Raw genomic sequence first — 23,166 nt, 5'->3', positions numbered from 1 at the left:
AATAACTTTGATATTATATACTTGGATCTTAGAAAGGCTTTTGATACTGTTGCACATGGAAGACTGCTGCACAAATTGGAGCAGTGTGGCATTGGAGGCAAATTGCTGCTATGAATAAAGGGGTGGTTGAGGGGGAAAAGACAGAGAGTGGTAATCAATGGACACTGCTCATCGTGGACTAATGTTATTAGTGGAGTCCCTCAGGGTTCAGTATTGGGTCCATTATTGTTTTCTGTATTTATAAATGATATTGATGATGGTATATCAAGCTTAATGTCCAAGTTTGCAGACGATACGAAGGTTGGCAGGGTTGTCAAGGACACTACTGACACTATGCTACTGCAACAGGATCTGGAGAGGTTGAGCAGATGGGCTGAGAGGTGGCAAATGAAGTTTAACATTGACAAATGTAAAGTACTACATATGGGAAACAGCAACCCCAGAGCAACGTATCAACTCTGTGGTACTACACTGACAGTAGTAGAGAATGAAAGGGACCTGGGGGTGGTTGTGCAGGCAGATATGAAGTTTTCTGAGCAGTGCAGACAGGCTGCAATAGTAGCTCATGATGTCTTATCAATGATATACAGGAATTTTTCTAGCAGGGATAAGGAGGTGATTATTCCCTTGTATAAGGCAATGGTCAGACCGCACCTAGAGTACTGTATACAGGTCTGGAGGCCTCATTTCAAGAAGGATGTAGAAATGCTGGAACGAGTACAGAGAAGGGCAACAAGATTAGTGAATGGAACAAAGGGGTGCTCTTACGAAGAAAGGCTTACGTTTTGCAAATTACAGTGTCTGGAGACTAGGCACCAGCGAGGTGATCTGGTAGAGGTGTATAAAGCCTTGAATGGTTTGAGCATGCTCAATGCTGATGGGATTCTTCCTCTTGCTCAGAATAATCACCTGAGAGGGCATAAATTCAAATTGAGGAAAGACAGATGTAGGATAGACGTGAGGAAATTTGCCTTTAGCCAGCGGGTGGTTGGTTGCTGGAATAGACTTCCATCCCTTGTCGTGGAAGTTGATAGCCTAAATAAGTTTAAGGCTCGGCTGGACAGGTATTTCGAACGAACAGAGGGGTGAAGTGGAAGTGATTATTTTTTATTTATTTATTTATTTATTTTATTTTATTTTATTTTTTTGGCTGATGCTGCATAAGCTTGCTTTCTTGCATCAAATGCCTCTACTAATGCTAATGCTAATTCATACTCCATACAAACCTCAAAGCACAACTGTTGCAGCATATAATATTTGAATGCTAATCAGAATACTAGTGCAATTTATTTTCTCTGCATATACATACAGTTATCACTAATAAAACTGTTGAGCTCTGTTGTTATATTATTTTTGTCTGCCAATGTAGACAAAACATTATGTACACGATGATTCAAATTAGCTAAACATAATCAAAATATTTACCTTACGTGTTTACCATAATAAGTTATTACAATTTTAATGAATTTAGAAGACTCAAAAATAATACATCACGAATTTACTATTTTTGCATACATAATTTCATCATATCATCTGAGGGAAAAAAATTGAAACCCAAAAGTCACCTCTATTTTTGCTGTATATGTCATCCAGTTCTCAAATTGTTGCCTCTCCTTCTCTAGATCTTGTAACATTTTTTCACATTCTGAAATTAAAAACCAATACACTATAAATATTTACTGGCACTAACACTAATTAACATCACTGACAAAAATTTATATTTATATTTCAGCTACAGACCAACATTCAAAATGTCAAGAGACCTGAGTGAGTGTTTAAGGCTTTGAGTGGATTGAGTAAATTAGCGATGGCATCTTTACTTTACTCTTTCTCAGATGAAACACACAGGGAGACAAATTTAAATTGAAAGACAGAGTTTGCAGGTGGATGTGCAGAAATTGCTTTTAGTCAGAGAGTAACTGATTGTTGAAATAAACTTCCAACTGGAGTGGTGAAAGTGGGTAGTTTGAATAAATTTAAAGAAGGATTAGATAATTTAATAAAGGGGATAGGGAAATGATGTAGTTAGGTTTTTTTTTTTTTTTTTTTGCTGCTGCTGTATAAACTTGCTTCCTTGAAACATTTTGTCACTACTAATTAAAGACTGAATTAGTTAAGTGTGTGCCCCAGACTATACAGGAATTCCCTGACTTACATAACACTCGACTTATGGAAATTCAATTTTACATAAGTTTTTGCCGGTCGGTGCAAACTTAAAAAAATCGTGGAAACGTATTTTACATCCTGTAGGAATAAATGGAGGTATCGTGAAAATATTTTAATGTGAACCCAATAACACATTTTTTTTTCGTTCCAAGTCCACGGAAGTTGAAAATTTTGCTATATTACTAAACTATTTATCTCTCTAAAAAGTCATATTTATAATGAAAATTGCACCACCCTTTCATCGTTATCATATGTTTCCCTTATAAGAATCAATTTTGAATGCCTTTGTGATATTTTTCTAAAACACATTTCCAGAGGTCACTACCAAAAAAACAATAAAAACAATTTGCACTTTCCGGTTTATTGGGCTTTTCTGTTAGTGCATCTAATTATAAACGGGTAGTAAACTCGATTTTATTGCATTTGCAATAATGCCGATAACCGGAATTCTGTGGTTTTTTATGTTATGGTGAAATGAGTTACCCTTCACTGAAATCTTCAACTATATAAAAAAAAAAATTTTCAGAAACTTCTCTTCATTCCTATTTACATATTACAATGATGAAGGGAAAGCAACCAACAAAAAGTGCAAGTGGTGGTAGTGCAAGGAAACGAAACAAAATTGATTTAGAAATGAAGATGAAAATAATTAAGAACTACAAAACAGGACAAAGTTTGTCATCTATTGCAAGGGAATTAGGTCTCGCTGCTTCAACAGTGAATACTATTTTAAAGGACAGTGCGTGTATAAAAAGAACATCAAAGGATCAATGCACTTAAGATCAACAGTGATCAAAAAACAGCGTTCAGGTGCTATATCAAAGATGGAACAGCTGTTAATAATATGGATGGAAAATCAGATTCAGAAGCGAGTGCCCCTGAGTCTAATGACCATTCAAGCAAAAGCAATAAGTATTTATAAAGATATTAAGAATAAGTACGGCGACTCCCAAGCCAAGTTCGTGGCAAGCAACAGACGGTTTAATAGGTTCAAGCATCTCACTGGTTTCTACAATGTTAAAGTATGTGGTGAAGTCACCAGTGCCGATTCTGCAGCTGCAGAGAAATTTTGTGATGCGTTGGAAAAAATTATTGATAAAGGTGTCTATTCAATGCAGCAAATTTTTAAAGTTGACAAGACTGCTCTGTATTGGAAAAAAATGCCACATTGCATATACATTGCCAAAGAGACAATGCCAGGTTTCAAGGTTTCAAAAGATAGAGCCATGATCTTGTTTGGGGCTAATGCAGCGGGAGATTACAGATTAAAACCTCTGCTTGTGTACCATTCTGGAAATCCTCGTGCATTTAAGGGCATCAATAAAGCCACCCTACCCATTCAGTTCTGATTGAACCAGAGAGCATGATTAACAATATCTCTCTTTGAGAATTGGTTTAAATGCTGCTTCATTCCCAAGATTCAAAAATATTGTAAAGACAACGATATTCCTTTCAAGATTTTGTTTCTATTAGATAATGCTCCTGGACATCCTATGCATCTAGATTTCAATTTGAACATAAGAGTCATATTTCTACTGCCAAACACGACTTCACTCATCCAACCTATGGATCAGGGTGTTATTTTGAATTTAAAAGCATACTATTTATGCACAACGTTTGCTCAGGCATTGTCTGCAATAGACGATGAGAAAAATTATACATTAAGAGACTTTTGGAAATCTTACAATATTTACCACACTATCTTAAACATTAATAAGGCCTGGGTGGAAATTACTAAAAGTTGTTTAATTGGTGCATGGAAGAAAATATGCCCATGGCACGTAAAAGGCTTTGAAGGATTTGAAAAAGATGAATCATATGAAGAGGTTACAGATAAGATTGTAAAGGTTGAAGAGCTAGAGCTACTTCAGTTGGAGGTTGATGCCAAAGATGTGGAGGAGTTAATAGAGGAAGAAGAGAAGGAATTATCGAACGAAGAACTTATTGACTTGCAGGCAGCAATACTGAAAGAATAAAATGTTAACGAAGCTCAAGATAAACCAAATGCGGAGCCAAGATGCTTCATCACCAGAGAGATGGAATGGCATTTCGTGAAATTGCATTAGCAATGGTGAGGTTTGAAAAGATGGATCCTGACAGTGAACAATTCTTAAAAGTTAACAGAGGGGTGAATTTATGCTTGCTTGCTACAAAGAAATCTACGATGAAAAGAAAAAAGCCACCATCCAGTCATTCATTAATATGTTCTTTCGTAAGGTGGAGCAGCCACCCCTGCTAAATCTCCACAGCCCTTGAGAGATAAAACTTACTGACAATTATGCCGGTCTCCTCTCTTTTTTTGTAATTTTATAATTTTGAAATTTTTTTTTAAATTGCATGCTTTTGTAATTTTTCCCGCATGAGATAAAAAATTGAATAAATACAATAAATAATTCTATTTACATGTTTGCCGAACATTTCTTTTTTGATTCAATCAATTCAGCGAGCACAGTTGCAAGTGCTGCACAAGCGGCGGGGGGGGGGGGTTCCAAATTATGCAAAATCCGACTTACGTAGTGTTCTGCGGAACACAACCCTTACGTAAGTCGGGGAGTTCTTGTATACCTGCTGCCTCCAGAGCATTTTTCTCATCTGGCATAACAACACAACACTAATAATTAATAATTGGAAAATTCAAAATTTTGAAAATTTGAGTGATTTTATCGGTACATTATGAAAAAAAAAAAAAAAGATTTCACTTGAGTAGGTGGAAAGTTACATAATTTGCTTCTTACACAAATCTTCACTTATGTTACCAGCTGCTTTCTTTATAAACTACTTGGAAATTTTAGTCATATGAGTAGAAGTAAAACTGATTATTTAAATATTTCATAATAGGTATAATCTTATATAACACAACTGATGTTATAAATGAACTGAAAGGTAGTATCAATCTTTACAGACATAAGACCCATTATAGTAACAAGAGGAGAGGCTGGACAAGTAAGGCTGAGTAGTATGAAATCAGCAATATTGAAATTACAGATGATTGTTTATTAGAAAAACTTTTGGGGTCTAGTATCAATCTTTACAGACATAAGACCCATTATAGTAACAAGAGGAGAGGCTGGACAAGTAAGGCTGAGTAGAATGAAATCAGCAATATTGAAATCACAGATGATTGTTTATTAGAAAAACTTTTGGGGTCTAAAAGTAAGTCTCCTGAAGTTGAAGGCATATACCCATTAATTTTGAAGGAGGTGGTTAGAGACTGCGCTGAACCATTATGCTCAATTATGAAAGCATCATTGGACTTGCGAGAGATTCTTTTTGAATTGCAGATGTACCAATGTATTACCAATAAATAAAGGTGGTTCTAAGAGTGAAATGGAAACTACAGACCGGATAGTTTGACTTCAGTGATGGTTTGTTTGTTTGTTATTTGGTTTTTAGGCGCATTAGCAACTAAGACCATACTGCTCTGGGAATATGCAGTGGTCATTCCCTGACCTTTCTGCATCCTCCATATTTGGTGGTGACGGGCTCAAACCCCAGTCTAATCAAGAAGCATGTGCTACGCACTGCTGCTCCTTCCCACCTGGCTATGGAGGTGCCCTTCAGTGGTGGGGAAAATCATGGAGGCAATGATAAGAAGTGCAATACAGGGACATTTAGATAGAAATAGAATTCTGAAGGATATACAACAAAATATCTTGAACTAATCTGGTTAGATATTTTGACATAGTTACTCATGAGCTGGATGTAGGAATCATTTAGACATTATTTCGATTTTGGCAAAGCAATTGCCTCAGTCCCTCGTGAGATGTCCAGAAATTGGATCACAATAAGATTCTATCCAAGATTATGAAGTGGCTGCTAAGCAAGAGGTACAGGGTTGTGATTAATGGTTACTCTTCAGACTGGTCTAACATTTGATGTGGGATCCCTCAAGGACTGGTTCTGAGACCACTTTTCTTTTTTTTTTCTCTTTTAATTTTCTCTTTTGGCATAAGATAACACTAATCATTTGAATTATTTTGTTGGCACATCATGAAAAGGGAAAAAAAAAAGCTTTCACTTGAGTGGCAAGTTACATAATTTAATTCTTCATGAAGATTACATTTTAATTTTCTCTTCTGGCATAAGATAACACTAATGATTTGAATGATTTTGTTGGTACATCAAGGAAAAAAAAGTTTTAACTTGAGTAGGTGGAAAGTTACATAATTTACTTCTTACATGAATCTACTTACATAATCTTACTTCTTACATGAATACCTTTTCATAAATGACATCAATGAAGAGATATATGGCATGACATCAAAATTTAAAGATTTAAAATTGAGAGAGTGGTTAATGATTAGTGCCAAGCAGTGCTCCTTAACAATGGCTTGAACATGTTTCAAGGATGGTCAGAAATGTGGCAGCCATGTTTTAATGCAGAAAAATACAAGGTGTTACTTTGAGAATCATCATCATCAGCCATTTTCAATCCACTGCAGGATGAAAGCCTCTCCAGCAACTTCCCAGTTCCTTCTGTTTTGTGCAATGGCCATCCATTTACTACCCATGAACTCGTGAATTTCATCTGTCCATCTCCGTTGTTGTCTTCCAGGTTTTCTTTTAGCTCCCCTTTCATACCATTCTGTTATTTTCTTAGTCCATTCGTCATTATATCTTCAAGCTATGTGTCCTGCCCAAGTCCATTTCAGTTCTTTAGTTTTGATAAGAATGTCCTTTAATCTGTGTTTGCTTCCTAATTCATGTGCTTCTCTTCTTATCTAACAGTCTGATTCCCAGTATAATTCGTTCCATTCTTTGCTGTGCAGTTTTCAGCTCTCTTCCATTCTTTTGGCGGGTGTCTAAGTTTCACTTCCATAATTCATGGTGGAATCTCCTTTAAGTGTATACATTGGTTCATTATTTTATGTTTCAAACAAACTGGAATATTGCTCCTCAGTATGTGACTATATTTCCTGAATGCTATCCATCCAAAATTTATTCTTCTCTTGACTTCCAGCCATTTATCATTATTACAGCTAATGACGTGTTCAAGATAAGTATATGAATCCACCTTTTCAATTTCTGCTCCTTCAATGATTATATCCCTTCTTGTGGCATACTCATTCATCATTACTTTTGTTTTAACCATATTCATCTTTAGTCCAAAATCCTTACTAACTCTGCATGACATTAAGATTTTCCTCTAATTCTTTGGGATCATGGCTTATGATTACAATGTCATCTGCAAATCATAAATGGTTTAGGTACTCTCAATTCACATTGACTCCTTTCTCAATTTTAAATTTGCTACTGTCTTTGTCTAGTCTAATAAAGGAGGTAGCATTCTCATAAATTTTCTTCAAAATCAAGATGTACAGGATAACTATGCCTTGTCTTTCCAGTGCCTGAAACATTGCCTTACGCTGTTTTGACTCAAAAGCGTTTTCGTAATCCCTAAATGCCAGGCATAATGGCATTTTATATTCATTTTCTTTCTCCATTAGCCATGATATCACAAAGGTGATCCATAGTTGAGAATCCTGTCCTAAAGCCAGCTTACTCTTTCGGTTGATTTTCATCAAGTATTCTTTCTAATCTGTTAGTAATGACCCTGTGAACAACTTGTAGATGTGGGACAACAAGCTTAACTGGTCTATAATTTCCAACTTCTGATTTATCTCCTTTCTTATGCAGCAAAATTATGATTGCATTATTCCAAACCTTTCTTAATGTATTTTGTGAAGAGTCTTGCCAGTTTCTGTCATTTCTCTTCCTACTAATTTTAACAACTCTAGAGTAATTTCATCTTTGAGAACACATTGAGAATAGAAATCACAAGTAACTTGCATAATTTGTAGGGTTGAATTTAAATAAGTAGAGGAAAGAGATTTAGAAATTACAAAATGGGTGTACATAAAATTCTCCAGTGTAGACAAGTGGCAAGGAAGGCTCAAGATGTCCTATTGGTGATTTATCAAACATTTGCCTGTAGAGATAGGAAAATCATAATTCCACCGTATAAAGGAACTATAAGACTGCACTTAGAATACTGTAACCAAGTACAGAGAATGCACTAAAAAAAGACCTCACACATCCTGAAAGGTCTAAAGATGGGCAACACACTAAGTGAGAACTGTAAAGGGGGCATTCATATGTGATATAACTACAAATATGTGGGTTACAGAGTTAGGCAACCAGGAATCTTAGATGCAACCTCACTGAGGTCTATACGACTCTGAGAAACTTTCATCTGGTGTTGTAGGCAGGGCTGTGGAGCTGGAGCCAGTTCAAAAAAAATGGCTCCATGGTTCCAACTAACTTGGTCAATCATAATCATGAGGGTGGCACATATGTCATATGCTTTGATGCTTCATGGTGTTGTTTTCATTTCCCTGTTCTTTTTGTTTACTATGTTTTTTTTAATGTCTAAACAAGTGAGTGGTTTTCGAATAATGCACATTTTATTTTTTCAGAAATGTCAAATGTCTGGAAGCCCTTAATGATGAATGAAGGATCTAGAACAAAATCTTATGTATTTGAATACTTTACGGTCACTGAAGATGATAAATACTATATTTGCACATGCCAAGTGAATGACATTGATGGCAAGAGTTTGACTTGTGGAGCAAAAATTAGTAAACCTTTGACCAATAAGGCCAATGTTTCAATAAGAGCATTCAATTTGAAGCATCACATAAGTCATAATCATCCTGAAGTGCTTAAGAGTATAGAAGAGGAAGAGAGACTCAAGCTTAATAAGGCAAGCACTTCTAGTACCTTCATCAACTGGTGAAAGACATTCTGCAAGAGTTTGAAATATAAATATATAAAATATTTCACATATATAAAATATATATATGAAATATATAAAAAGAGCATGTATTGTGCAATTTGACTGATAATGCTTCCAACATGTCAAGTACCATTGAGAAGTTAAATAAAGACCAAGAAAGAAGTGATTCAATAACAGATGATAAAGTGAAAGAGATAAATCAAGTGGTGAAACTCCAGAATTAAAACCTGATGATAACGCAGAAGCAGAACTGGATTTAAGTGACATTATGGATGATATTTCAAGCCTCTTGGGAGTCCAGCACATGTGTTGTTGTGTTCATACTTTACAGCTAGCAATTCGTGATGGCTTAGGAAATAAACATGCAACTGCTCTTGTAAGTAAGGTGAGGCAGGTTATACTAGCTGCTAGAAAGCCAAAAATAGAAGCAATAATTAAACTGTGTGTTGGAAATCCAGAATCGACAACTCTTGGAGAGGTTATTGGAGTATGAAAGAACACATGAAAGGAGATTTGCCTATCGGCCTAAAAAGAAAGTTATACAACATAATCATATTACCTCTAACATATGCAGCCTAAACATGGTTTTTGACAGAAAAGCAAGCAAATAAACTTAGAACATGCCAATGAGCAATGGAAAGAAGTATGCCGGGTATAATCAAAAAAGACAATAAAATCTACTTCTATCAGACAAAAAACTAAAATCAATGATGCCATCAAGACATCTTAAGTCCTTAAAATGGAAGTGGGCAGGACATCTTGCCAGGAAACAAGTGGACTCGTGGGATAAGTTCACAACTGTTTGTTTAGTTACCAAGAGAAGGAAAAAGAAATAGAGGAAGACAGAAAACCAGGTGGAGAGATGAGTTAACATCCCTTATGGGTCCCACATGGACAAGACAGGCATTGAACCAAGAAGATTGGAGAAAGTTGAGGGAGGCCTTTTCCTAGCAGTAGGATTCTACAGGCTAACACAACATAACATGTTCATTTGTTATTTTTGAAATTTTGAAATAATCAAGCCTCTAAAAGATACTGGATAAAATTGCACCCAATAAAAAAAAACACAATTACGTTTAATCCGACGGTCAGCTATTTCTGCAGCTTGTTTTGCTGACCTTTCTGCAAACCAGTTGTCTCCTAAAAGTACTAAAACTTCATTAGTGTGGACAAGTTTTCCAGGCATCATGGCTTGGGAACCAAAAGGAACCTGTAAATAAGAAAAATTAAAAATTTCTTTTTATTTTTATCAAAAGATACAAATATGTATTTTTGAAAAAATTCACTATATAAATGATATCTTAAATAAAATGCTGCATATAACTATTTTAGTGGAATCAATTTATTTTATATATTAAAATAGCCCAATAAGTAATATTACAAATATAAATCTTCCTGCTGAACCAAAAAAAAAATCATTATGAGATGATGCACACAACTTCAAAATACTTCAAAATACTCATTACCTTCCTCATTGTGTAATTCCATGGGTTTTTATGTCCCATAACTTTATGGTCTGGCTTGCACAGTAATTTTTATAGTTTTTTTTTTTTTTTTTTCAATTAGCTTTAATAGAAGCCCATATCAATTAATGTATTTTTAATATTCTTTAATTCAGTTTTATGCCCCTCCAACATTTGTATATATCTACTGCTCCGAGTGTAAGTGCATTAACGATGACTGTTTTCAGTCAAATTAAATTACAGATTTCTATCATGGAATTTAGCATCTTGGTTTACATATATTATGTTCCTATCTACAAAAAGTAATGTATTGACTATGTCACACACAAAATGAAATTCATCAAAAGTTAATGAAGCAATATTCTCATTAAAAAATAAAAATTCAAAATAACAAAAAGATATCTTACCATAACATCATATGACACCTTGTCTGCCAGAGTTTCCAATCTGCATTTTAGAGCTTCATAATCTTTCTTGAATTTTATCCTATAATAGAAATAATCCTATATTTTATCCTACAATAGAAATAATAGTATACTAACTGTGTGTGTGTGTGTGTGTGTGTGTGTGTGTGTGTGTGTGTGTGTGTGTGTGTGTGTGTGTGTGTGTGTGTGTGTGTGTGTGTGTGTGTGTGCGCGCGTTTGCAAATGTGCATGCTCACATTAGTGGATTTTGGACCTAATATCTAACCTTTGATAAAAGAAGTTTCCATTATGTTAGGTTACTAATACTGAAGTGGGTTCCCTCAAGGATCAGTGTCAGACCTCTTTTGTCTCTTATCTTTCTAAATAATATTGATAAGGGATATAGGGAAAGCTGTCAAAGTTTGCTGATCATTTAAAGGTTGGGAAAGTAGTTATGATGAACCAGGCTACACTGCTTCAAAAAGATCTGAACCAACTGCAAGTACTAAACAATGGCAGCTAAAGTTTAGCTCTAACAAATGCAATTTATTACATGTGAGGAACAGGAACCCAGGAGCAGTTTATAGAATGAAAAGTTGGGGGGATTAAATGATGCTTAGGACGAGAAAGATTTTGGAATTATGATACAGAAAGTTCACCATACACTATAAACTAACAGCAAGAAAGGCACATGTGTTCTACCTATGATTTATCAGAATTTTGCAAGTAAAGAGAAGGAGACCAGGCCTGGATACAGTTTAAATAATCTAAAAAAAGATTGGCAACCACTGGTCTAATGCTTTGTGTAAGAAAATTGGGACTTCAACTCTTAGTTCCCCATTGCTAAGTATGAATGAGTTGCTAAATGTCTTCAAGAATAACAATAGACAATCCTATGACCTTCTAAACTAACATCCCCATGCCATAAATTAATTGCACCAGGCAAACATGCTTCAATTCTGAAAAAAAAAAAAAAAAAAAAAAAACCATATTGTATATTATACTGACTGTTTGCTTCAAAATGACAACAGCACAATAACCTGTGGTCTGTCACCTGTGCTTTGCTTATCTCCATATATGCAAAGTGATGTATATGTTAGTGGACGGTAAGTACGTGTGAGTGACAGGAGAGTAGTTAATGTAGTATATATATCAGGTGTACATTAAATGTATAATGCCTATATCTTATTTAAAATAATTATTAAGCAAAAAATCAGAAATTACATATTAGCATTAGTCGAGGCATATGATGCAAGAGCTATCAACTTCCACAACAACAGATGGAAGTCTGTTCCAGCAATCAACTACCTGCTGGCTAAAGGCAAACTTTCGCACGTCTATTCTACAACTGTCTTTCCTCAATTTGAATCTACGCTCCCTTAGGTTCTCAATCTGAGCAAGCGGAAGGATCCCATCAGCAGTGAGCCTGTTCAAACCATTCAATGCCTTATACACCTCGCAGGTGTCTAGTTTCCAAACGCAGCAATTTGCAGAACTTAAGCCTTTCTTCGTAAGAGCATCCTTTTATTTCCTTCACCAGTTTTGTTGCCTTCTCTGTACTTGTTCTAGAAACTCTACATCCTTCCTAAAATGAGGCCTCCAGACCTGTATGCAGTACTCAAGGTGTGGCCTGACCATTGTCTTATACAAGGAGATAATCACCTCCTTATCCCTGCTAGCAAAATTCCTATATATCATTGACAAGACTCCATGACTTGCTCTGGCAGCCTGTCTGCACTGCTCAGAGAACTTCATATCTGACTGCACAATTAACCCCAGGTCTTTTTCATTCTCCACTTCCCTGAGTTGTTGGTTTGTTATTTGGATTTTAGGAGCATTAGCAACTAAGGCCATATTGCTCCGGGATATGTGGTGGTCATCCCATGACCTTTCCGCATCCTCCGTATTTGGTGGTGATGGGCTCGAACCCTGGTCTAATCAAGAAGCATGTGCTACGCACTACTGCTCCTTCCCACCTGGCTACGGAGGCGCCACTTCCCTGAGTGTAGTACCGCACAGTTGGTACGTTTCTTTTGGGTTACTGCTACCCATATGCAGTACTTTGCATTTGCATATAAAATGTATATAATTTATAATTCACACAACTTCACCTGATAAAGTTCAATCCCATTATACAGATAGCTACATGTTTCTACGTCCATTTTAGTCCTAATAGTTTCACCCTTCTACTTTCATATGCTTGTGGTGTGTGAATAGTTTCAAAATTAATAAACTTGCTCTTGCATACATCTGTTTCCTGTACAGATATGTGTGTGTAAGCCAGACCTCTGTTCAAACACAGTGCTGATATTCTCTTCAAGAAATATAGCAAAAGTTCATCATATTTATTTGCATTTTTATTTCTCTGTATGTGAGTAGTCAGAATAAACAAGAATTTTAATGGGGGCCTTACAAAGAATTTTATAAAATTATTGAACTTCCATAAAATTTAGAGAACTTAACCTTTAAGTTCTAGTATTTCTATGTAGATATGTGAAAATATTTCATATAAGCTGAAGCCGTTCAGTTGAATAACTAAAGTTTGGGGATTGCATGTTAACTTAATTCTAACTACTAAGGAAGAATCTCAGGATAGCACTGCAATGTCGGTTTCCTAGTAATTTCCTAATATATTAATCAAAATTCTCCATGATATCTACTTCACATTTAGTAAGTGAAATGTGTGGTTGAATTAAAAAATTTCAAAGAATGTTTATTTGTAACAGTGCAATATAAGCTTCTAAAACATGTTTGTTATTGTTTTTTTGTTATTTGGTTTTTTTTTAGGAGCATTAGCAACTAGGGCCATATTGCTCCAGGATATGCAGTGGTCATTCCCTGACCTTTCCGCATCCTCCGTATTTGGTGGTAACGGGCTCGAACCCCAGTCTAATCAAGAAGCATGTGCTATGCACTGCTGCTGCTTCCCACCTGGCTATGGAGGCGCCTCTAAAACATGTAGTGAACCTGTGCAATGCACTGGGGAGGGGGGGGTACCATAAATGCCTCTGATATTCTTATATATTTTTCTGAAATTTACTGGTTGAGTTAAAATGTATTAACTGTACTTCTTTTCTTTTTTTTTTGGTATAGGAGTGTGGGACCTGAGTTCACAAAAAAAAAAAAAAAAAAATTTTTTTTTTTTACAGCCTTTTGTAATATAAACCTTCAAGCAGGTGTGCACTTGGGGGGGGGATGACTTAGGGCACCAGCCCCACCTCTACCCAGAAAGACTCAATCAGAATGAACAAACAAAAAAGTAAATTATTTTGTATGTAAAGATCAAAGCAGTGGCTCTAATCCACAGCCACCTCCAAAGCAGTGGCTCAAATCCACAGCCACCTCCTGGTCGACAGGCACACCAAACTCACCACATATGCTGACAACTTGTCTATCCTTACCTATATAAATTTACATGCTCAACTAGAACGAATTTCTCATACATTTGTTACATTTCCTACTTTGTTAGGAAAATTGCTTACTGTTTTCTTGTTGCAAAGTGGCCACTCAAACAACATCTCAACATAACCACTTACTTCACAAACACAGCAAATGGCATTAGTGAGTACAGTTCCCAGCACAGTGTTGCAGGGCAGAGGTGGACTTCCATTCAGAAGCCATACTACATTAAAAATTTACAGACATGACATGACATAACATGGTCAATAAGCACTAAAAATAAAAATATTGTACATGTATTGATAATAGCAGCAGTTATTTTAGTTAGCCAAGTTGCATAAGTAAAGCCCCTTAGGATCATAGCTATCCCCTCTGGTGATTTTGGATGCGTCTGCAGCCACCACAGCTTCTAAATATATTTGATTGTTGCCAAGTGCTCTATCATGAAATTATTGGTATTAGTAGTGGCAAATGCAAGAAAGCAAGCTTATAAAGCATCAGCCAAAAAAAAAAAAAAAAGCCAACACTCCCCATATCACCTGTCCATCTCTTCTAATAGTTTGTCTAGTTATTCCTTGAATTTATTCAAACTATCCATTGCTACAACATGCAAGCAACAGTTTGTTCCAACAGTCAACCACCCACTGGCTGAAGGTAAATTGCTGCACATCTGCCCTTCATGCATTCTTCCTCTATTTGAATTTATGCCCCCTCGTGTACAGTCTGAGCAAAAGGAAGGATTCCTCAGCATTGAACAAGCTCAATATATTCAAAGACTTAAACACCTCAATCAGATCTCACAGGTGCTTAGTTCCCTGGCACTGCAGTTTGCAGAACTGAAGCCTTTCCTGGCAAAGAGTACCCTTTTGTTCCTCTCATTAATCTTGTTGCTCATCTCTACACCCATTCCAACAGATCCACATCTTTCCTAAAATGAGGCTTCCAGACTTGCATGTGCAGTACTCAAGAAATGACCTGACCATTGTTTTACAATGGGATAACTACCATCTTATCCCTGCTGGCAAAATTCTTGTATATCATTACCAAAATCTCATAAGCTGTCAGCAGCCTGTCTGCACTGCTCGGCGCCTCCGTAGCCAGGTGGGAAGGAGCAACAGTGTGTAGCACACGCTTCTTGATTAGACCGGAGTTCGAGCCCGTCACCACCAAATACGAAGAATGCGGAAAGGTCAGGGAATGACCACTGCATATTCCCGGAGCAATATGATCTTAGTTGCTAATGCTCCTAAAAACCAAACAAACATTTCTGAACTGCTCAGAGAACTTCATATCTGAGTGTACAATTATCCCCAGGTTTTTTCATTCTCCACTATCCTGAGTGTGGTGCTACACGGTACATTAATCTGCTCCCCATACGAAATACCTTGCATTTATTCAGTGCTTTTTTTTGGGACGGTACGCAACGGTACGGCGTACCGGCACCTTTATTAACAGTGACATTTGGATGCAGTGCACTCGAAATTTGTAATATTTCGTAAATTTTTTTCACATGTTTACCTATTATTCAAATAAGCTTAAAATTATTTAACTAAATTTGCATTTTTCACTGTCTGTTGTTAAGATATTTTCTATATAAAACTGTATAACCGTTTTTATAATTCTAAATTACTCAGTCGGACCTCTGTTTAACGAAGTTCTTTTATAGCGAATTCCCCCTGGAAGTTACATTTCAAATACTTTCCGTTGAGCGAAGAAAATTTTCATATAGCAAACGGATTAGGAGAGATTTAACTCGGTACGCACTGTTCGCATTTCTGGCCTTCAGGCAATTAGTGCTGCTGAGCGAATTAAGAGAGCTAAAGGATTAGTGGTAGCTGGTAAAACCTATCCGACCACCTGTCCCACATATGGAGAAGTTGCTCAGATCAACAGTGAGCAGATCAAGGGGTATTCCCAATGGGCTCTGGTCCACCTTCTACTGCAGTGGTGTCCAACTTTTTCAAGTATGAGAAAAAAAGACAGCTTAAAAAAAAAAAAAATTCAAATTTAAGAACTAGTAACAATATTGGTGATGAGAGAAGGAAAACGAGGACAATGAAGGTATTAAACCTTCTAAACATGAATTGTTGGCATTTGGTGAAAATTAAGTTAGAAAATTATCAATTAGGTTTCAGTTAAATGAAAGATACAATTCATGGATTTTGGGAATACCTAATTGAAAAGATGGTTTCGGAAGAATGGAAGCATTTGATGGATGCTCTGAGTACGATACCAATTTCATCGAGTGAATGTGAATGAGGATTTTCACAAATGAATCTGATCACCAGCCCAACCAGAGCTTCGTTAATGACAAAAACAGTTTCTTCCCTACTGTTTCTTAAAATTGTATGCCCATCACTGACCCACTTCGATCCAGTAAAATATGCCAATTCGTTGGCTGCTCTGGAAACGTCACTGAGCAACAGACACACAAAGAGGAAGAAAAGAAGTTGGCATCGAGTGTCAGATGAGAATTTAATAAAAATTTGGAATATTGTACAAAAACTTTATTATGAAATTATTTTTACTTGTTATTTATTTTTACTTATTATTTTTAGGGTCTGTAGTCTAACGAAGGACCCTCTAGACGGCCGCCGTAGCCGAGTGGTCAATCGGGCGGGTGATTAAGTACAAGTGCCTTGAGTGATCGGGATTCAGGCCCATGACTGTTAAATACGGTACTGTTTCTTGTATTCTGTCTATCTTGTGAACTCCTCTGACCGTCTGGTCGTCCCGGAATATAAACAGAAAATTTATTTATTTATAATGTCACTTGGTTGTCTGTCTGTCACAGCATTGTATCTCTGGAACCATTCAACCTACTGACTTGAAATTTTGCACGGGTTTGTATATCATGTGGGCCAACATGATGCCATATTGATCATTGTTGACAAAAATTTTTTTGAGAAATGGGGGGGGGGGGTGTAAAATGTTTTCGACAAACTATAGCTTATTATACACCATTGGAAAGAGCTCAACGAGTAGGCTTAAAATATAATTTTAAAATATTTTTTAAATTAAAAATGGCGGCATCAGACAGGAAAATGTGAGAAATTTTCGTGTCCCCCACCTATATTTCCGTTGCTAATGGAGCTAAAAATTTAAAAATCACATTTGCAATGCGTTATTCAATGCTTTTCAAGAGAAAACTATTCCGATTGAAATCTATCATTTGCTTTTTGTGTTACAATTTAAAAAGAAAATTATTGGACTTCGATAGCATGCTTCTTTGTACTAAGTAACTCTCCTTTTGGTGACAAAAAGGTTGCTAAATAGTTAATAATTCTATAAAGGTCATTTATAAATTTTGCGACGAGAAGTATTTTTTTTAACAATTTTCAAAGCTGGAGTTGTTCCGGCAAGGAGGTACTCAGAGAGCCAGTATTGAGGCGGCGATGGTGAGGAAGCGCCTGTGCGGAGTGTTGCACGGCTCTCACTGGCCAGTCGCTTCTCCCCAAGACTTTAATCGCTTTTCCCACCCTTGTCATTCACAACAACTGGAAAGACTTAAATAGACATTTTCATTAGTTCCACAGTTTTAGGCCAAGCCGGGGGCCAGGGTACTAGAAACTTTTTTCAGTTACCATAAAGCTCTCTATTTGAGATACTACACTAACGACCATTTGTGACTATGGACCCTTCCTCCTGAGTGCCCAGCAATCAGTAGTTGACTGATTTATTTAATTATTTTACTCACATTTTACTTATTTTTTTAATATACTTGAATAATAAATTTATGCTTAATAAACTGTGTTAATATACTAAATTTGTTGTTCTTATTCCAAAAACATTACTATTAAAGTAATGATAAAGTAATTTTTCCTGGCAGCAAAGAATGAGTACAGGCACCTATTTTTTTACAAAAAAAGCACTGCATTTATTAATATTAAACCTCGACTGCCACTTCTCAGCCTATCTGTCTAATTTGCCTAAATCTTGTTGCAGTAGAATACCCTGATTAATATGATTAATCACCCTGCCAACTTTCGCATCATCTACCACCTTAGCCATTAAGTCTGATTTGCCTTCTTCTATATCATTAATAAATATAGAAAATAACAATGGGTCCAGCACTAAACATGACAACCAAAAGTATAACAAAAACGGTGGCTGGTCACCACAGGTGTCCAACTTTCTTTATAATTTTCTGGAAAACATTTTGAAGTTTTATGAATTCTGCTTGGACAGTGCCAATATTTCATTTTTTCTTAATGAATTGCAATACTTATTGTATATAACGTTTTAAGTTTTTAATAAAAAAATTTTAAATTTTAAAACATGCTGTGTTTTTACAGCCTTTTATTTTAAAAACGAAAAAATATTAATTCTGCAAAAAATAACAAAAATAAAAATATATAAAACTACATTTTATGTTCTAAACATAAAATGGAAACATTGATCTCTTAATCTCTTCCATTTTCCAGTTTCTAAATAACTGGAAAAGTGCACAAATTTTCAAACATGCACATATATTTCAGCTTATTATGTATATAAATATTATTAAAATTTAAAAAAATGCATTATATATATTCAATACTATTAGTTACTTTAGTTTTTGGGGTTTATTTCAATTTTTGGCATGCCTCACACTGTGTGAGATCTGAAATAACATATGTTCTCCCCACAAAGTAGCACCTATCTTGAGAAAATATCGAGTTTTGTATTCTCATCTTTACTAATAATAAATAATAAATCTATCAAAAACAACTATGATAAGACTTTAGATATTTATTTAACTAGTAGGAGAAGAAAAATGAAGTAATTTGAAACTGAAAACAGACATAGCATTGGCACTAATACTTCCAGTACTTTATAATTCATAATGCATTAATATTCACAGTAGTTTGTATTTTGAAATGTAATAAAATATAACATTCAGTATTCCTAGTCTAATAATTAATACATGCTGAGAACCAGCATTTAATAATGTATAAATCTAGCAATTTAGGTCACATAAATGTTCATACTTACCACTGTTCAATTTTCTGCAAGCAAACGTTCAATCCCTAATCAATGAAAGAATACATTAAATGCCTACCTACACACTATATATTATAATTTAATAACCTGCTTAAAATGAAAATGAATGCAATGTTAATAAAATATAGTATATTATAAACATGTATTTTTTGTGGCTTAATAAATGTATATTAATAACAGGTACCAAGATTCTTGGATAACAGAGATAACTGCACCTTCTGGGAATTCTTATAATATTAATACAACAGACTGTAATAATATTGGACTACAAAAGGGGTGGGGCATAATTGAACAGTGGTTCAGAACATGCTGTAGCAAATCAAACATCACTTTATATTCATTTATTTGATTATCAGATACCGGATTGGGAAAGCAAATAAAAAAAATATTATTATGAGGGCCTTTCACTATTCATGGGCTGGGAATTGTGGTTCTTGAATATTTATATAACTACCTTCTACAATAACTTGTTATGGTGTAGAAGGTCAAATATTTGGTACGTTTCTCTGAAGTAACCTCTACCCATATGCAGTACTTTGCATTTTTCAATGTTAAACTTCAGAAGTGGCAACTGAAGTTTAACATTGAAAAATGCAAAGTACTGCATATGAGTAGAAGTAACCCCAGAGAAACGTACCAACTGTGTGGTACTACACTTAAGGTGGTAGAAAATGAAAAAGACCTGGGAGTAATTGTGCAGTCAGATATGAAGTTTTCTGAACAATGCAGAGAGGCTGCCAGGGCTCTGGGGTGTTGTCAATGATATACAGGAATTTTGCTAGCAGGGAAAAGGAGGTGATTGTCCCTCTGTATAAGGCAATGGTTAGGCCACACATGCAAGTCTGGAGGCCTCATTTTAGTAAGAATGTAGAGTTGCTTGAGCGTGTACAGAGAAGGGCAACAAGATTGGTGAGGGGAATGATGGGATCCTCTGCCCAAGAGAGGCTTAAGTTCTGCAAATTGCAGCAGATGGAGATTAGGCACCTGTGAGGTGATCTCATTGAGGTGTATAAGGCCTTGAATGGGTTGAGCAAGCTGAATTCTGATTGGATTCTTCCACTTGCTCAGATTATGAATCTATGGGAGCATAAATTCAAATTGAGGAAAGAGGGTTATAGAACAGATATGCGGAAATGTGCCTTTAGCCAGCGGGTGGTTAATTGCTGGAACAAACTTTCATCTGTCGTTGTGGAAGTTGATAGATTAAATAAATTTAAGGAAGAACTGGACAAATATTTAGAGGGGACTGTTTTGTAATTTTTTTTTTTTTTTTTTTTGGCTGATAAGCTCATACATTTGCTTTCTTGCATCAAATTCCACTACTAATACTATTCTTGACATGATCAATACTAAAGGTTCATCTGCTATTAAACATCTTCAAGTTTAGGAGACACATAGTATTAACAATAATACTTTGGTACAGGTGGTATCCAAGGCAATTATTGTTATTAAAAAAGGGAAGGGTTTTAAATTTCTTAACCTGGATTATATCTGCCTTCATATGAGTTTCATTTGCAGTGAGGAAATCTTAAATTACTTTAGCATTAGTAGAGGCATATGATGCAAGAATGCCAGCTTATGCAGCATCACCCAAATAAAAAAAAAAACAAAAACAAAAAACCCTCCCATTTCACCCCGCTATTTGTTCCAAATACCTGTCCAGCTCAGAATTAAATTTATTTGGGCTATTAACTTCCACAATAAAAGATGGAAGTCTGTTCCACCAATCAACTACCCACTGGCTAAAGGCAAATTTTTGCAAATCTATTCTACAACTGTCTTTCCTCAATTTGAATCTATGCCCCCTCAGGTTTGTAATCTGAACAAGAGGAAGAATCCCATCAGAATTCAGTGAGCTCAACCCATTCAAGGCCTTATCACCTCAACCAGATCATCTCATAGGTGCCTAGTCTCCAGCCGCTGCAATTTGCAGAACTTAAGCCTTGTTATTGTTATTTGGTTTTTAGGAGCATTAGCAACTAAGGCCATATTGCTCCGGGGATAAGAGGTGGTCATTTCCTGACCTTTCCGCATCCTCCATATTTGGTGGTCACGGGCTCGAACTCCGGTCTAAGCAAGAAGCGTGTGCTACGCACTGCTGCTCCTGCCTACATGGCTAAGGAGGCACCTAACTTAAGCCTTACTTGGTAAGACGACCCCTTCGTTACCCTCACCAATCTTGTTGCCTTTCTCTGTTCACACTCAAGCAACTCTACATCCTTCCTAAAATGAGGCCTCCAGACCTGTACAAAGTACTCTAGGTACGGCCTAACCTTTGTATAACGGGATAATCACCTCCCTGTTCCTGCTAGTAAAATTCCTATATATCATTGACAAGACTCCATAACCTGCCCTGACAGTCCATCTGCACTGCTCAGCGAACTTCACATTTGACTGCACAGTTAACCCCAGGTCTTTTTCACTTTCCACTTCCCCAAGTGTAGTACCACATAGTTGGTACATTTCTCTTGGGTTATTGCTACCCATATGCAGTACTTTGCATTTGAATGCTAAACTTTAGTTGCCACTTCTCAGCCCATTTGCCCAACTTATCTAGATTCAGTTGGAGTAGCATACTGTTTTTACTGTATGTAAAAACAGTATGCTGTATCATCTGCAAACTTGGACATTTTGCACAGCAATTCACCAACCTTTGTATCATCTGCAAACTTGGACATTAAGCCTGATATACCTTCATCGATATCACTGATAAATGCACAAAACAACAATGGGACCAGTACCGAACCATGGGGAACTACACTAATAACATTTTTCCACGAAGAGCAGTGTACATTAATTACCACTCTCTGTTGTTTCCCACTCAACCATCCCTTTATCCATTGTAGCAACTTACCCTTAATGCCATACCTGTCTAATTTGTACAGCAGTCTTTCATGTGCAACAGTATCAAAAACTTTCCTGAAATCCAAGTATATGATATCAAAATTATTTTTGGCATTCAGTTCTTACATCATAGCATCCAATCAAACTGGTCAGATAAGACTTCCCATTAACAAACCCATACTCTGTCTGAACTATAACTGCAGTCTTGTCTAGATGATCCTGCAGTGACTCCATTATTTTCCCTGGAACAGAAGTTAAACTAACAGGTCTGTAATTACTCATGTCACCTTTCAGTCCCCCCTCTGTGAACTGGTGAACATTTGCACATCTCCAGTCTGTGGGGACCTCCCCTGAGTCCAAGGATGCCCTCATACTCATGACTAATGGCCTGATTACTTCCTTTGCTGCCTCCTTTATGTTTAACTTCAACAATTTCTCCTCTACTTTGCTCTCACTTATTACAAAATCACTTAGCTCCCTGTTAGAGTTTAATAAACTTCTGGCACTCCCCCTCATTGAATAACTCCTCATGTATGAATGTAGATGCAAAATATTCATTCAGTTTATCAGCTACTTGAGATGGTCATCAATAACAGATGATCATGTGCAACAAGCCTCATTAGTTCATCTGACATCCATTTAGGCCTAAACCTTGAACAGTATTTCTTATTTGGAATGAAAAGCCTAGTAGCCTCCAAAATTAAGTCCCTGAAGGCTTCCCATTTAGAATTCAACATTGGTAACATCATCAGTTGATCCCACTCTACAGAATTTAAAAACTGTCTGAGACCCCCTGTAGTCACCTTTACGAAAGCAAAAGCCCTTCCCCTTAGCTTTGATGGTAGTTACATCTCCTACATCAGTACATTGTGATCGCTGTCACCCAGTGGTTCCTTCATCTGCAAATTCTTAATGCATGAATAATCACTGCTGATAATCAGATCGAGAGTATACTCCCTCTGGTTGCCTCTAAAACATGTTGCTGTAGAAAACAGTTATCCAATAAATCCACAAAAGTCTTGTTAGTGTGCGAGTGACCAAACCACAAGTTCCAGTCAATATGTGGAAAGTTAAAATCCCCATTATAAGACATTCTGATTTACTGGCCCATTCTATTTCTCTGCAGAAATGCTCATTTTACTTATCAAATTCATTAGGCCTATAACACACACCC

The 23,166-nt window shown here is 36.2% G+C and overlaps 1 protein-coding gene across 2 annotated transcripts in view; it reads right to left on the bottom strand.

The window, feature by feature from the left end:
- Window positions 1–23,166, bottom strand: part of LOC150078684 (uncharacterized) — a 56,641-nt gene that overhangs the window by 27,065 nt on the left and 6,410 nt on the right. Inside the window, exons 2-5 of one of the 2 annotated variants that reach the window (XM_090382959.1) lie at window positions 19,140–19,174; window positions 10,773–10,851; window positions 9,977–10,112; window positions 1,566–1,645 (exon numbers count right to left, since the gene is read on the bottom strand). In XM_090382959.1, the coding sequence (XP_090239085.1) occupies window positions 1,566–1,645; window positions 9,977–10,112; window positions 10,773–10,851; window positions 19,140–19,174 (330 nt within the window). The remainder of the gene's footprint in view (window positions 1–1,565; window positions 1,646–9,976; window positions 10,113–10,772; window positions 10,852–19,139; window positions 19,175–23,166) is intronic. The other variant, XM_090382960.1, reaches the window with a different exon arrangement.

This window comes from Mastigoproctus giganteus, chromosome 10 (assembly GCF_048544385.1).
Source record: "Mastigoproctus giganteus isolate SK-2022 chromosome 10, ASM4854438v1, whole genome shotgun sequence".
Classification (NCBI taxonomy): domain Eukaryota; kingdom Metazoa; phylum Arthropoda; class Arachnida; order Uropygi; family Thelyphonidae; genus Mastigoproctus; species Mastigoproctus giganteus.
Note: the sequence above shows the minus strand (reverse complement) of the source record. Positions and strands in the feature narration are given on the sequence as shown.